Here is a 16,527-nt window from a genome sequence, read left to right as displayed (position 1 = left end):
CTCACACTACTATAGTGACCTGCCTTTCCCCATGTAGACCAGAGAGCAACAGTGGTTCACCGAGCAAGTGCACAGCAGCATCTAGATGCTCGAAGGTCACTTTTCAAAAAGAACTTTTCCATTTGAGCAGATCACTTGGCGACTACGGCTGGGAGGAGGACTTTCATGTCATTGGCATAATCTTAGCAAGGCTACTTTGAAGTGATTTGGCCTTTTAAAACATTAGAAATGAAATACATTAAGTTACAAATATATTCTTTCAATAAAAACAATCCGGAGGAGCCTTCAGCAAGGAAATAATTTCTACCCTCCCACTTTATGATGCCCTAGAGTCTTAGAATTAACCAGACTTTAAAGCACTCTAGTTCAAGAAAAAGTATTGCATTGTTCCATAAATAGAAATGCAAATATTATGAATAAAACAAATACAATCCACCCATGCATACAATTTGCATACCTTTAAAAACACAAAAGTGTGGAGAGTTATTTCCATTCAACATATTCTTTTCAAATCAGGGTAATGAGAAATCTCAGAGGGTTTTCAAAACAGTTCAACTGAACGCACAGATACTTTTCTCACCAATGAGGAGTATGGGGCCTCCTAACTTACTAAAAAAATGTTAGTGATTGCTGGTGGGTGTCTTCAGTACAACATTAATCATGAAGTAACTGTAAATGATTTTATCTTGATCTATGCCTCTGTTTATTTAGCAATACATTTCAGATCAGTTAAATACTTACTATCCTATGTAGCAAGAGAATTTTCAACCTAAGATTTTTTTTCTTAGAGTAACAGAAGGTAACTATTAAGCTTAAACATATCAAGCTTAGAAGTAGAGGCATAATTTTATTTACCTTGCATTTTCTAGCTATATTATTTTATAAACATATGTATCTCCATTTGGAAATACTAAACAGAAATATGGTGCTAAAATATAAAGAAGGACATGAGATGGGCCCTAGCAATATGAGCGACTCATACACATGCTACTTACTTCTCTGTGGTCGACTTCAATTCAGACTCAGGCCCAAGTTTAAAACCTATAGCTTGGGGCTGGAAATGTAGCTCCATGGATACAGTACTCGCCTTGCAAGCACAAGGACTTGCTTTCACCTCAAGGTAAGATGCTGGGGTGAGGTGACTGACTAGAATCCCAAGGCTGGGCCCACTAGCCAGCTAGGCCAGCCTGGTTTCGAGCCTGGTGAGCTCTAGGCCAGTGAGACAGTGGACGGCACAGCTGCATATGACCTCGAGATCATCTCCAGGCCTCCGCATGAACAGGCATGCATGTATACATGCGCCTAAATACACATGTGCCCACATATAAACACACACACCCTCCACATGGCAAGAAAATCTATAGGATTTCTGCTAAATCAAAAACGTGAACAGTATGATTACTTCATGCCTAGGTTGGCAGCAGGAATCGCGTGACTACCCTTGTTTTGTGTTCTGCGGGGACTGATGGAGAGCACGGCACACACCAGTGGACAGAGACCAGGCAGGCGGCCTCGTGCTCACCCCAAAACCTGACCCCGCAGGGTTCGCAGCGCAGGCGCACCAGGTTCCCGGGCTCTTACCCAAGCAGTGAGTCTTCCCTCGGCTTCGTCCTCTTGAACTTCTTGTTCCCACTGGTCCCACACTGGTGAAATGTCCAGCTCTCTTCACTCCAGCATCCTTCGTGGTCAGAGGAGTTTCCTTTTCCTGAGCTCCGCTTACCTTTAAGATCAAGAGAAAGGATGAACCTGGTCCACAAGTGATGGGGCAGGTCACCCAGCTGCTTGACTAGGGACTTCCTGACTCCCCTCAGCTACCAACCGTGTGACGACAGCTGTAACTGCCAGTCCTCACAGTGACTAATGCTGAACTACCCTTAAGAGAGAAACTGAAGAAAAGAAATTATGGCCTCTGAGATAGGGATGCCATTCACTCAACAGTCACTATGGGCCTCAAGACACAGGTAACCGTTACCATGCCCACTTGAGAACCAGCTTGAAGCATGGGAATCCTTTGCTAATAGACACTACTATGGAGGTGGCAACCCAGAGAACTGTGTGCTCCCACGATGGCCTGAGTAAGGGCTTATATGACCCTAAAACCACCCACATCTTGTTAGAATATAGCTTGGCAAGAGACAGTTCCCTAGCCAAATGCTTTAAAATAGATGCATTAATAGAACATAGTCAATGGAACTATGTTCATATATTAACTAGTTTCTAAATGCTACCATGTTTTAAAAACAACCCCTTGTCAACAGTTTTGATTACCAAATCGAGAAGGCTAGATAGAATATTGCTTTTGGAGCCTACAGGCAAAGATTCTGCCAACTTTATCTGCTTTAATATGCAAATTCCATCAATCTTAAAAGCAGCTCAAAAGCTCCATTCAATACTGACCATTCTGCTTGGCATGGTGGCGCACACCTTTAATCCCAGCACTACGGAGGCAGAGGCAGGAGGACGGCTATGAGTTCAAGGCCACTCTGAGACCACATAGGTCAGCCTTGGCTAGAACAAGACCCTACCTTGAAAAATCACCACCAAAACCCAATTAAAACCCCACTGCCCTTCGACACCAGCAGTGAAACAGAAAGACGGCTACTCTGACCATGTCCACCCTGAGAGTGACCTGCAAAATAGCCCGTGCACCCTTTCATGGTGCTAGAAAACTTGTAGGCGAAACAAAGTGGACAGGATCTATAAATGATTAATTACACGACTGGGAATTATTTTGCTATTAAGTTGTTCTTTCTGGAGGGTCTTCCCGATAGGTCTATAGGGAAACTTCTGCTTGCCTTGGTGTGATCTGCCGGCTCGCTCACCTCTGTCAACGTTGGCTCGCAGAGAGGCGAGCATGCCCTCAGACACCAGGGTCTTGTAAAGAGCGCCTTTGCAAGACCTCTCGGATTTCCTGGAGCCACACGTCTCTATTTTTCTGTGACAGTCACTGTCCTCGGGCTTGGCTGGCCCCGACAGGCTGGGTGGCAGGGTATCCTCCAGGGGGGTCAAAGTCTCTGCCTTTATACCCTCTGGCACCTCACCAGAAACATTCTTGCTGGCACACACACTGAGAAGATCCAGAGGTCTAGACTCTTTGGTGATGTCTGAGGTTTTCTCCTTTGACATTTTCTTCTCTCTTGACTTCACTTTCTTCTTTGGTGGCTTGGCATCCAAAATGCCTCCCTTGCCACTTGAGGACGTGCGGACCTTCCTCCTCGGGGCCTCTCCGAGCTTGTCCGCGCCCCAGTCTCCCTTCGCAACAGCCTCAATGGTGTACATGACGCTTTCGATGTCGGACTCGGAAGACTGCCTCTTTTTGCAGGTCTTCTTGGGTGTGGACTTATCGTTTCCATGGCGGTCCATTTTGTTTTTCTTCTTTTTCTTTTTTATCTTTTCTGGCTTGCTTAGCACAGCAGGATCCTCAATGATCATAATTCCATGAGGATGGCACACGTGATCCTTTCTATTGGGAACATCACTTATTATGATCTTGCTACTGGCAGAGTAAGAAAAATCAGGGAAGTGACTATATTTCTGATCTTCCTCTAATTCTTCCTTTCTAATTTCTTTGGGCTCTTCCATTTTTATAGCCATTACATTACCCATTTGCAGTTCCTCAAAATTTCTTAATTCCTTAGACTCTCTTCTATTTTCTTTCATTGCTTTTTCAAATTCTGCTTCCTCTTGTAACTCAGCTTCATCTGCTTTTTCCATTTTTATTTCTCTTTCTTCCTTTTCCTCCAAGTCTTTAATTTTTCCACCATCTTGTTCTTTTATTAGTTTTGTTTCTTCCATTCTTACTCCCTCTGAGGCCAGGCACATCTAAACAGTTAAAACAAAAATGATGAAAAACACCAAAAAAATATACCTTAACTTTTCAATTTTACTTATTTAAAGAAATAAAAAAAAGACCCAAATTTTACAATGGTCAGCCCACTTCTGACAAACTGACTTCAGTGTTTCAAATTAATAAAAGGCTCAGGAATTAGATTCATTCAGTAAACTCTAGACAAACACATCTTTGCAGTGTCATTTTCCAGCATCACCGGAACCTGCCCTGTGAAAATGAGATTTGACAGAGGATGGCACCTGCAGTTGAAAGACTCCAATATCCACCCTGCACCACACAAGACACTGCACTCCTCACGTCGCTGGGGCCTTCATAACATGGAGCTGATCCAATCTTTGAGGATTCTCTCACTGAGATGATGGGCTTGTGTGGTACTTGATGATCCCAAACCTCGGCAGATGTTTCTCCCCCACACCGTCCCAGAGAAATAAGACATGAGCAGTAACCTCCACCTACCCACCTGAAACCAGAAATGGTATGCTCTTTCAGCAAACAAGCACAGAAGGTCAGCATTAACGACACACTTTAGAGGTCCAGAGATGTTGAGGAGCAGCTCCAAAGCCTTGTGCCGTGGAAACAGTGCCTGGCCCTGACCTCTCCTTGTGCTCTGGAAACAGTGCCTGGGTCTGACCTCTCCTTGTGCTCTGGAAACAGTGCCTGGCTCTGACCTCTCCTTGTGCTGTGGAAACAGTGCCTGGCCCTGACCTCTCCTTGTGCTCTGGAAACAGTGCCTGGCCCTGACCTCTCCTTGTGCTCTGGAAACAGTGCCTGGGTCTGACCTCTCCTTGTGCCGTGGAAACAGTGCCTGGCTCTGACCTCTCCTTGTGCTCTGGAAACAGTGCCTGGCTCTGACCTCTCCTTGTGCTCTGGAAACAGTGCTTGGCTGACCTCACCTGTGGTCAGTTTGGTCTGGGCAGTGCTTCCGTGGCTGCAGATCCTAACCTGCACCAGTTGAAACTGTCTGAATGTCCTGAGCAGTTTATCTCACCTACTGGATTCCTGTGTCTTTGCTATGAGAATATTCATGCATTTGAATATGTACTAGAGAAATTACATAGGAACATATATTTTCTCTATCATTTTTCTAGAATCTGAAAAAAAATAGTGAATATCAAAACACATCGGCTCCAAAATTGGTCAGCTTTCAAAATATTTCACACCAGGAGGTGAAAAGTTGGGCCAGTGGTTAAAGGTACTTTTGTAAAATTTCACCCCAAACTCTTACATTTCACATATAGCATGTTCAAGGGGAAAGTTGATACCTTCCTTTCCAGCTTCCAGTTACCTTGGAATAATGCTATTTTCTCTGAGGAAAAATGCCTGCTTGTTGTCAAATTAATTTTCAATACTTAGGTTTCCATTTATGAATAATTGACTACAATATCCCGAACGCCAGGCCCAAGGAGGGCACCGAGGATGCACAGATCAAAAGGGCCGGTTTCCTGTCCTTGAGGAATTCCCAGCAGGGCAGGCTGGTGCTCACCTGCTCCAGGCCAGCAGACACGGGGGGGGGGGGGGGGGGGGTGTTCTGGGGCCTGCTGAGTCCGTACCCAGGGAGCACAAGAGCACGCAGCTCATTTGCTTTAGAAAGCATCATCTTAACAAGAGGCAGGCTGTCTGCAGTTACTGACATTTGTCAAGTTCAGTTTTTAAACGGGTAATACATAGAATCGAGTATCAGATGCTCTTTGGCCTCTTTTTTTTTTTTTTTTTTCCTCTCAGTACTTTCACTGTATCCCAAACCTTTCTGGGAGAATTATGCCTGAGTAATCAGGCTGGGAAGGAACGGAAGGAGGAGGAGGTAGGAAGTCAGATTTATTGAACATAATCAGAAATAAGTGCAAAGCAAAACGGGATCTTAGGTTAGTTAATTCTACACACTGACAGATTTATTTTTCTCTGCATATTTTACTGCCTTTGTATCAACTTTGAAATAATTTTTATTTCCTTTTCAACTATCCTAGCCATATACATTACCTAAGCATATCAATTATCTTAGCCAGATAAATTACTATCCATGTAGGCACAGTCTACTAGTTTTAGAAAGTAGACCAGAAAGGCATCCTTGAGGTATATTTTCTTTTATTCCAACACTCACTCTAGTGGCCTTTCACAGGCAATTTGGGTGACCTTTCACATTCTAAGCTCTAGGCTTTGAACTGGTATGCTAACAGTCTGCATTTGCACATGTTCGATTAGCAGCTGAACCCAGTAATATTTTGTAAACTCTACTCTCTGCTTCAGTATATTTCAAAATGATTTTCCTCATCACCCTGATAGGATGCGAAGCTGGGACTGTAATGAACACATACAGACACTCGCTCTGGGGACATATTCTGTGAATGAACAACATATTTCTTGTGCAGGTAATTACACCAAACACCAGTCATCCTTTACTTCCTTATTTCAGGTTCTTCGAAGTTCCACACCCCCAACACTCACAGATAGAGTATGTTAATCCTACATTATATTAAAAGTTACTGGAGCTAAGCGTGGTGGCGCACGCCTTTAATCCAAGCACTTGGGAGGCAGAGGTAGGAGGATAACCGTGAGCTTGAGGCCACCATGAGACTACATAGTAAGTTCCAGGTCAGCCTGGACTAGTCAGACCCTACCTCGGAAAAAAAAAAAAAAAAGTTATTGATTAAATTATAAAAGTAAAGCAAACTACCACTGAATTAAAACCCACAGATGACAAACCTACGCGCTAACCCTAACCCAGAGTCGAGTGGCACCCGAGTCTGCGCTGTAACCGTTCTCCGCGCGGGGTCCGTCACTCGTCCTCATCCCATCAACGTTCCCGTGGCGGGCAGGACATACCACTCTGTTAGAGGACACGTGTACTTGAACTTTCTAGTACTGAGTAAATACTGAGTAAAATGGATCACCTGTTTCTCAGTTCCTGAAGTGAGAACAGGCTTTATCAGAAAGAACTGGGTTCATAGCCAAGCATCGCATTGTGCCTAAAATCACAAGAGAGCCAAGGAACTCAGAGCTAAACCCCAAGAACTAACCCAGGCAAAACATGGGGGGAAAGTATAACCTCCATTGGTGTCCTGTGAGGCACAAATGAACAAATCTTTCCAAGTAACTAATAAGTGATACAAGCTCTATAAGGGTTAGGGAAAATAGATTTGTCCCAAATGCAATATTCTCCTCCTCAAATTACCTTCTTAAAATACACCAGATGAGAAGCAGGGCTATCACTTTAGTAGAGACACTAGGTATCTTTAAATGGGGCCTGGAGGCACATTACTATTACTATTTTCTTCTAAATGTGTTACACTACTGGCTTGTGGTCCCTGATTTCTTTATCCATCTAACATGCCAGGAAGTTTGGTTTCTCTTATTCTAGATTTTGTAATTTATTTACATTTAAACTTGGATTCAAGAATTCCCTTACTCAGCTCACCCTGTCAAAACTTCAAGTGCTGTGCTGTCCGTATTTGATAGCACTGCTCTGCCGGACTTTGCCTAAGTCTTTGGTAGCAATATTAAGACACGGCTACAAGCAAAAACTTTTGGTAAACTTCCAGAATCATTTCATTGGGTTTTGAACATTAATCAACTTTAGAAATTTAAGAAAGTTTTGTAACACTACCTAAACTCCTCTCCCTCATTTTATTCAAAAGAACATTGCAAGATGAGCCACTAATGTACTTGCTTGAAACCCGAATCATGTATGCCAGCTTTATCTTACCTTTTAAAATAAATATAACCAACAATAATGATAACAAACTGAAAATGAAGAAAGCTTATGTAATAGTCGGGGTTTAACTAGGCAAACAGAAACTAAACTTAAAGTGTACCTGACCAGCAAGACTTTGAGTACAGAATAGGCTTATTACAGACAACTACGACAAGCAAACAGGAGTGCTGAGGTGACACGGACGACACGGACAGAGGAGGTTGTGGCAAAGGCAAAAGGGGAAAAGAATATTTTAGAAGCCTTGAGGCTGAGTGGAAGATAGAAATAAGTGTGTGCATGTGTGTGTGCATGTGCAGTGTGTGCATGTGTGTATGTGTGTGCACGTGGGTGTGCAGGGCTACAAGGAGGCAGCTGAGCATGAAGCGATGCTTGCTCTCATTGGCAGTTCCTCCCTTTCCCCGTCTCCCATCAGTGTCTCTCAATGGCGAGATGCTGGTGGAAGCTGGGGACCAGAGAGCAGAGGAGGCTGTCTACACTGCTGCCAGCCACGTGGGACCCAAGACAGAGAACAGAGCAGGTGCACTGTGGGGCAGTTCAAGTGACAAGGGCCTTTGCAGGGAGACATCATTTCCACTTCTCACTTGCTCTGTTATGAGTTCAACTATTACCAGAATAGATTCAAAGATTTTTATGAAATACATTTTGGGAATCAAACTTAATTCTTTTTTAAAAAAAATTTTTATTTATTTATTTGAGAGTGACAGACACAGAGAGAAAGACAGACAGAGGGAGAGAGAGAGAATGGGTGCGCCAGGGCCTCCAGCCTCTGCAAACGATCTCCAGACGCGTGCGCCCCCTTGTGCATCTGGCTAATGTGGGACCTGGGAAACCGAGCCTCGAACTGTGGTCCTTAGGCTTCACAGGCAAGCGCTTAACCGCTAAGCCATCTCTCCAGCCCAAACTTAATTCTTTTTGAAAAAGTTTTTCCCTCTTTTTTGTTATTGTGCCTATTTCCCACAATTGTCAAAGGTTACCAAAAGTGAGGTAGATCTGCCTTGTACGGTCTTGCAGGATTGTGCAATCTGATCTGGGTGCTGCAGGAAACCCGAGTGAATACACTAAGGTGACGCTACTCTCGCTTTCTTCTAACTGATCTACATGCACTGGCCTGTCTTTACTTACATACTTTCTGGTTTGAACTCAATTTTCTTTCCCATCACTCCACAATGGTGAAAAACAATAATTACGTAGCTTTACTTTTCTTATTTTTTGTTTGCTTTGCTTCTTTTAGTCTAGACATAACCAATATCTATTTTTAGTTATAAATAGTTAAAAGCAGACTGAAGGTGGGCACTAAAATATATATATATTTTTGCCAATCATAGTTAATTCTAGACTTTGGAGTACCTTTTTCCTGTTGATATAATTTCTTTTTATTTTTCCTTAGGCATTTGTTTATAAGATTCATATGCTTGAGCTGAAGAGGTGGCTCAGTGGTTAAGGCACTTGCCTGCAAAGCCTAAGGACCCAGTTTGATTCTCCAGTACCCACAGAAGCCAGATGCACATGGGGGTACCTGCATCTGCAGTAGCTAGAGGCGCTAGTGTGCCCATTCTCTCTCTTATCTTCCTCTTTCTCACTCAAATAAATAAAAACTTTAAAAAGTCTTTAAAAATAGATTCTTAAGTTTTTACAAATGCTTTATAGGTATCATAATTTGAAAAAAATCTCATTCTTCTTTTATTGACTGTGTGTGGGGGGAGTGGTGGTGGGCATGTAGGGAGGAAGAACAGAAGGGAGATTTAGGATTGCATGATTTTATTTGGCAGAAAATCCCCAAACATAACAAAATTAGGGAGGAAGGGAAGGAAAGGGAGAGCAAAAGGTGTCAAAGGGAAGGTGGGAAAGACTAACTCCCCTCAATGTTTCGGGCCTTGATTCATTTGAGTGCCTATTAATGTCCTGAACTCACTTGAGTGTCAAAACTTTTGAGTGTGAGTTTATCTACTGACATTTACTTTGGGCACATAGCCACAGTTCAGTGGAACTCACAAATGCTCGTGTGAATTACATCACACGCACACGCATGGATAGGTGCACAGTGGACACGGGCATGTTGGAAGGAATGGAACGCAGTCCCCACAGAAGCCTGAACTGCTGGCTGAGGCCCTGAGCAGACGTGTTGGGTCAGTTGTCATCCTCTTCCAAGCGACACAAAGAGAGGCTCACCAGAAACACTGATGGGTGATCTCACAGGCAAGGCTGGGATCCTATTCTTCGTTCCTGGCTCTAAGGAGGCAGTGGGTTTTTAGTGCAGGTAAGACCACACCTTGGACTTGGAATTTGTTACTGGGGACTCACTTTAAGCTTGTTCTGCACCAGTTTTTCTTTGAATCACAGGCACTGTAAATGTATCCTTGCCTATAAATGCTTAGATGCTGATTTGCTTCTGTGACATGTTCTGATGTAGAAGAGTTGATGAGGTGCTAAGTAAACACCGTGTGAGGTAAGACGTGGGGGCACAACGGGAGCCCTCAGAAGACACTAAGAATGGGAGAACGCCCACATGCCCTGCCCCCCCCCCCCCAGACGGACTTGGTCTCTCACAGCCTGTTATAAAGGCGACAGCTGAGTACAAAACAAGGCTGCATGAAAACACACTACTGACACTGGTTAGGAGTTTCAATGTTGAGGTCTTTGCTTTTTAGTGAAAAACAAATGCTTTGCAGCCAAGGTATATTTACAATCACTTTATGCTGGATTATTATCTGCCAAAGTAGTGTCAATGTAACCCTGGGATGGCAGTTAGTGATTTCCAAAATGTGCACTTCTCCTGTAATTAAATAAAACCAGACTGTTTTGCCATAAAAATACACACTGGTTGACAGTTTCTGAGATTAACTATAGTCTTGTTAAGAAAATTAGACTCTATATCATAAAAGATAACTGGTCGCATAACAGTGGTCTATGTATCTCTAAGCATTGAAATGTAGGCCTGTTAAACAGTTTTCTTATTGGTTTGCTTAAACTGTTAGCCCAGCTAAAATGACAGCTTATACATTCCTGTTTGCTTACTATTTCTGCAACAACTGTGTAGATTCTGGAATGGGAGTGGCCGTCATTTCATAAGGCCATCTTGCCTACATCTCCCCCAAACAGATGAGGGCAGACAGTTACTAAATACATTTTTCTATTTTTGTTTCTCCAAAAATAAGATAGAATGAAAAGTTTTAGGAGATTTTTTTAATAGTTAACTTCGCATAAGAAGATATAAAAGACATCAAATTCAAACAAAAGGTCCCTGTAACTAAATTTTAAGTATTACAGTTCATTTACATAATGCCTGAGAAGGAGCTGGACTGCGATCTGCAGGTCTACGTTCTGGGATTCGGGCGGTTGGAAGGGATAAGACAATAACGTGTGAAGGTCAAATACTGCCCGTGCTTAACAGGCATGGGAGCCGGTAGTGGCTGCGTGGAGCCAAGCAAAATCACCCATGCGATTTCCTGCTTTTAGTACTGTGTACAACGTCTGTAATTTTAATATGCTTTTTCATGAGTCGTAAGTTTCTAATATTAATTCATGTTCACCTATATTTTATGTGATTCGAAGTCATTTTAGTAAGCAACATTGCTGAAAATGTCTATATCTTTATTTAATAAATATGGTTAATGAAAACTTTCTAGTTTCCTTGAGCCTAACAAACCCATAACTTGGCTATTTTGTGATATTCACGAGTGTGTGTCTGGAGAAGGACAGCCCTCGGTTTCTCTCCCTTCGGCTAAGCAGGCAGGCCGGCTGTGAGCCGAGCGAAAGACGAACGTCACAGACACCACCCAGCACACGCCGGAGCCCCTGCGGCTGCTTTCGTCCCTCTTCTGTACCCAGATTCCCAGATTCAGCTACTGAGCCAGTGACTCCTGAACTCTTCCAGGACACAATTTCCTCAGCGCTCCCTTCCCCTAGCGCACGTCCCTTCTTCTCCACTAGCGAGGCTTGCTGGTGGTACCTGGCTTCCCGTGGTAGGACGCCAAAACCAGAGTCACATGTAAGCCGTCCTTCCCCACGTGTCCAGGTGCAGAGTTAGCTTTGGCTCTGCCTCAAAAGCAATCCCACTTGGTTGGTACAAAACGCCCCTTCCTGGTCTCTTTCCGACCTCTTCCGCTCTCTGACTGGAGCGTCCCAAGTTCACGTCTGACCGCCAGGGCGTCTCCTCTCTCTCCATGGACAGCGGCTCACATCCTTCCCCGCACCCACCTGCACCGCATCTTCAATGGGTCCTCAACATCTACGAGGACGAGTCTCTGTTCTGTACATGAACACCCTCAATGCACCTCCAGGCAGCACCCTGTCTGCGTCCCCCATCAGTCTCCTGGCATAACCTTGTGCTCATGCCAGGGTGATCGTGTCTTCTCTGCTTCAGTCCCCCAAGCTGGTCTCTACTGCATATCTGTGGTCTGTCACAAGGGACAGAACTGGGCGAGTAAGTGTAAGGATGACGGCAAAGATGCCAGCCTCGGAGTCAGGACTCCGCAAGGAAGGGAGAGGACGGGGCCCTCGGGAAGGCTAATCCCTCACAGGGCCGCCACTACTCGTTTCTGCCCAAATATCCTCACAGAGGAAGGCTCACCCCGAGTGTCCAGACTGTCTCAATTTTCAGGAGCAGTGAGAAAGCCACATTTATTCATAATCTAATTTTCAAATGTTAGCCACTAATTGAAAATATGATACAGTTCAATAAAAAGTAGACCATCTAAAGTATCTGCAGACTGGAGGCAGCTCAAAGGTGTCTGTGTCAGCCTGCAGGCGATCCTCAAGCACCTTCATCAGGAGCCACCTCAACGCTGCTGCTGCTCCCTCCTTGTCGCCAGAACAGTTCCACACATACTAAAGTGGCACACGTCAGCGCCACCAGCCTTCACTTCAGCAGTGGTTTATCATTTCATTGCACAATTCCTTGTAAACTCATATGAGCACTTTCCATCTTCCTCACTCCTTAACTTTTACTATCCCATCCTTTTTTTTTTTTTTTTTTGTTTTTTTTTTTTTTTTTTTTTTTTTTTAATTTTTATTAACATTTTCCATGATTATAAAATATATCCCATGGTAATTCCCTCCCTCCCCACCCCCACACTTTCCCGTTTGAAATTCCATTCTCAATCATATTACCTCCCCATTACAATCATTGTAATTACATATATACAATATCAACCTATTAAGTATCCTCCTCCCTTCCTTTCTCCACCCTTTATGTCTCCTTTTCAACTTACTGGCCTCTGCTACTAAGTATTTTCATTTTCACACAGAAGCCCAGTCATCTGTAGCTAGGATCCCCATATGAGGGAGAACATGTGGCGCTTGGCTTTCTGGGCCTGGGTTACCTGACTTAGTATAATACTTTCCAGGTCCATCCATTTTTCTGCAAATTTCATAACTTCATTTTTCTTTACCGCTGAGTAGAACTCCATTGTATAAATGTACCACATCTTCATTATCCACTCATCTGTTGAGGGACATCTAGGCTGGTTCCATTTCCCAGCTATTATAAATTGAGCAGCAATAAACATGGTTGAGCATGTACTTCTAAGGAAATGAGATGAGTCCTTTGGATATATGCCTAGGAGTGCTATAGCTGGGTCATATGGTAGATCAATCTCTAGCTGCTTTAGGAACCTCCACACTGTTTTCCACAATGGCTGGACCAGATTGCATTCCCACCAGCAGTGCAGAAGGGTTCCTTTTTTTCCACATCCCCGCCAACATTTATGATCATTTGTTTTCATGATGGTGGCCAATCTGACAGGAGTGAGATGGAATCTCAATGTAGTTTTAATCTGCATTTCCCTGATGACTAGTGACGTAGAACATTTTTTTAGGTGCTTATATGCCATTCGTATTTCTTCCTTTGAGAACTCTCTATTTAGCTCCTTAGCCCATTTTTTGATTGGCCTGTTTGATTCCTTATTAGTTAACTTTTTGAGTTCTTTGTATATCCTAGATATTAATCCTCTATCAGATATATAGCTGGCGAAGATTTTTTCCCATTCTGTAGGTTGCCTCTTTGCTTTTTTCACTGTGTCCTTTGCGGTGCAAAATCTTTGTAATGTCATTAGGTCCCAGTGGTTAATCTGTGGTTTTATTGCCTGAGCAATTGGGGTTGTATTTAGAAAGTCTTTGCCAAGACCAATATGTTGGAGGGTTTCCCCTACTTTTTCCTCTAGCAGTTTCAAAGTTTCCGGTCTGATGTTAAGGTCTTTAATCCATTTGGACTTAATTCTTGTGCATGGCGAGAGAGAGGAATCTATTTTCATCCTTCTGCAGATATTTATCCAGTTTTCAAAACACCATTTGTTGAAGAGGCTGTCTCTTCTCCAATGAGTATTTTTGGCATTTTTATCGAATATCAGGTGGCTATAGCTACTTGGGCTTACATCTGGGTCCTCTATTCTGTTCCACTGATCTACATGTCTGTTTTTGTGCCAGTACCATGCTGTTTTTGTTACTATGGCTCTGTAGTATAGGTTAAAATCAGGTATGGTGATACCACCAGCCTCTTTTTTGTTGCTCATTATTATTTTAGATATTCGAGGTTTTTTATGATTCCAAATGAATTTTTGGATTGTTTTTTCTATTTCCATGAAGAAAGCCTTTGGAATTTTGATAGGGATTGCATTAAATGTGTAGATTGCTTTAGGTAAGATTGCCATTTTCACGATATTGATTCTCCCAAGCCAGGAACAAGGGATGTTTCTCCACTTTCTAGTGTCTTCTGCAATTTCTCGCTTGAGTGTCTTAAAGTTCTCATTGTATAGATTCTTTACTTCCTTAGTTAGGTTTATTCCAAGGTATTTTATTTTTTTTGATGCAATTGTGAATGGGAGTGATTCTCTGATTTCATCCTCTGTGTGTTTGTTGTTAGCATATATGAAGGCTACTGATTTCTGTGTATTTATTTTGTATCCTGCTACATTGCTGTAGGTTTTGATTAGCTCTAACAGCTTGCTAGTAGAGTCTTTAGGGTCCTTTATGTATAGAATCATGTCATCTGCAAATAGTGATAACTTGATTTCTTCCTTTCCAATTTGTATCCCTTTTATGTGTGTCTCTTGCCTTATTGCTATGGCTAAGACTTCCAAAACTATATTAAATAGAAGTGGAGACAGTGGACACCCTTGTCTTGTTCCTGATTTTAGTGGAAAAGCTTCCAGTTTTTCCCCATTTAGTAATATGTTGGCTGTAGGCTTGTCATAAATAGCCTTTATTATATTGAGATATGTTCCTTCTATTCCCAGTCTCTGTAGGACTTTTATCATGAAGGGATGTTGGATTTTGTCAAATGCTTTCTCTGCATCTAATGAGATGATCATGTGATTTTTGTCCTTCAACCCATTTATGTAATGTATTACATTTATAGATTTGCGTATGTTGAACCATCCCTGCATCTCTGGGATAAAGCCTACTTGGTCAGGGTGAATGATCTTTTTGATATACTCTTGTATTCTGTTTGCCAATATTTTGTTGAGAATTTTTGCATCTATGTTCATGAGGGAGATTGGTCTGTAATTTTCTTTTTTTGTTCTATCTTTGCCTGGTTTTGGTATCAGGGTGATGCTGGCCTCATAGAAGGAGTTTGGTAGGATTCCTTCTTTTTCTATTTTCTGGAAAAGCTTAAGAAGCAATGGTGTTAGCTCTTCCTTAAAAGTCTGGTAAAATTCAGCAGTGAATCCATCCGGGCCTGGGCTTTTTTTAGTTGGGAGATTATTGATAACTGCTCGGATCTCCATGTTTGTTATAGGTCTATTTAAGTGATTAATCTCATTTTGATTTAATTTAGGTAGGTCATATAGATCAAGGAAATCATCCATTTCTTTCAGATTTTCATACTTTGTGGAGTATATGCTTTTATAGTATGTCCCTATAATTTTTTGAATTTCTCTGGAATCTGTTGTGATGTTACCTTGTTCATCTCTGATTTTATTAATTTGTGTCTCTTCTCTCTTTCTTTTGGTCAGATTTGCTAAGGGTTTATCAATCTTGTTTATCCTTTCAAAGAACCAACTCTTTGTTTCATTAATTCTTTGGATTGTTCTTTTTGTTTCTATTTCATTAATTTCTGCCCTAATCTTTATTATTTCTTCCCGTCTACTACTTTTTGGTTTCCCTTGTTCTTCTTTTTCCAAGGCTTTAAGGCGAAGCATTAGGTCGTTTACTTGCGACCTTTCTAATTTCTTAATATAGGCACTTAAGGCTATAAATTTACCTCTTAGAACTGCCTTCATTGTGTCCCAGAGATTTTGGTATGTTGTGTTCTCATTATCATTTGACTCTATAAATTTTTTGATTTCCTTTTTGATTTCTTCATTGACCCACTCATCATTTAGTAGTGTATTGTTTAGCTTCCATGATTTTGTGTATGCTCTATAGCCTTTCTTGCTATTGATTTGTAGTTTAATTCCATTGTGGTCAGATAGAATGCAAGGAATTATTTCAATTTTCCTGAATTTGTTAAGATTTGCTTTGTGTCCTAATATATGGTCTATTTTAGAGAATGTTCCATGTGCTGCTGAAAAGAATGTATATTCTGCAGCCTTTGGATGAAATGTCCTGTATATATCTGTTAGGTCCATATCTTCTATGACCTCATTTAGTCCAGATGCCTCTCTGTTTATTCTTTCCCTGGATGACCTGTCAATTGATGAGAGTGGGGTGTTAAAGTCACCCACCACCACCGTGTTTGGTGTTATCTGTGACCTTAGTTCTAATAGTGTTTGTTTGACGAATTTGGGAGCCCCCATGTTAGGTGCATATATGTTTAGGATTGTAATGTCCTCCTGTTGGAGTGTGCCCTTAATCAATATAAAGTGACCTTCCTTATCTTTTTTGACTAACTTCGGACTAAAGTCCACCCTGTCTGATATTAGGATAGCAACCCCTGCTTGTTTTCTAGGCCCATTTGCTTGAAACACCGTCTTCCAACCTTTCACCCTAAGATAATGTCTATCCTTTGTAGAAAGGTGAGTTTCTTGAA

General features: G+C 42.2%; 1 protein-coding gene across 4 annotated transcripts in view; it reads right to left on the bottom strand.

Annotated features, from left to right (window-relative positions):
* Positions 1–16,527, bottom strand: part of Bbx (BBX high mobility group box domain containing) — a 277,763-nt gene that overhangs the window by 24,241 nt on the left and 236,995 nt on the right. For all 4 annotated transcript variants that reach the window (XM_045146693.1, XM_045146691.1, XM_045146690.1 and 1 more), the window contains 2 exons: positions 2,823–3,822; positions 1,582–1,720 (listed from right to left, as the gene is read on the bottom strand). In XM_045146693.1, the coding sequence (XP_045002628.1) occupies positions 1,582–1,720; positions 2,823–3,822 (1,139 nt within the window). The remainder of the gene's footprint in view (positions 1–1,581; positions 1,721–2,822; positions 3,823–16,527) is intronic.

This window comes from Jaculus jaculus, chromosome 4, assembly GCF_020740685.1.
Source record: "Jaculus jaculus isolate mJacJac1 chromosome 4, mJacJac1.mat.Y.cur, whole genome shotgun sequence".
Taxonomy (NCBI): domain Eukaryota; kingdom Metazoa; phylum Chordata; class Mammalia; order Rodentia; family Dipodidae; genus Jaculus; species Jaculus jaculus.
The sequence above is the reverse complement of the archived record's forward strand: the minus strand, read 5'-3'. Positions and strand labels throughout refer to the sequence as shown.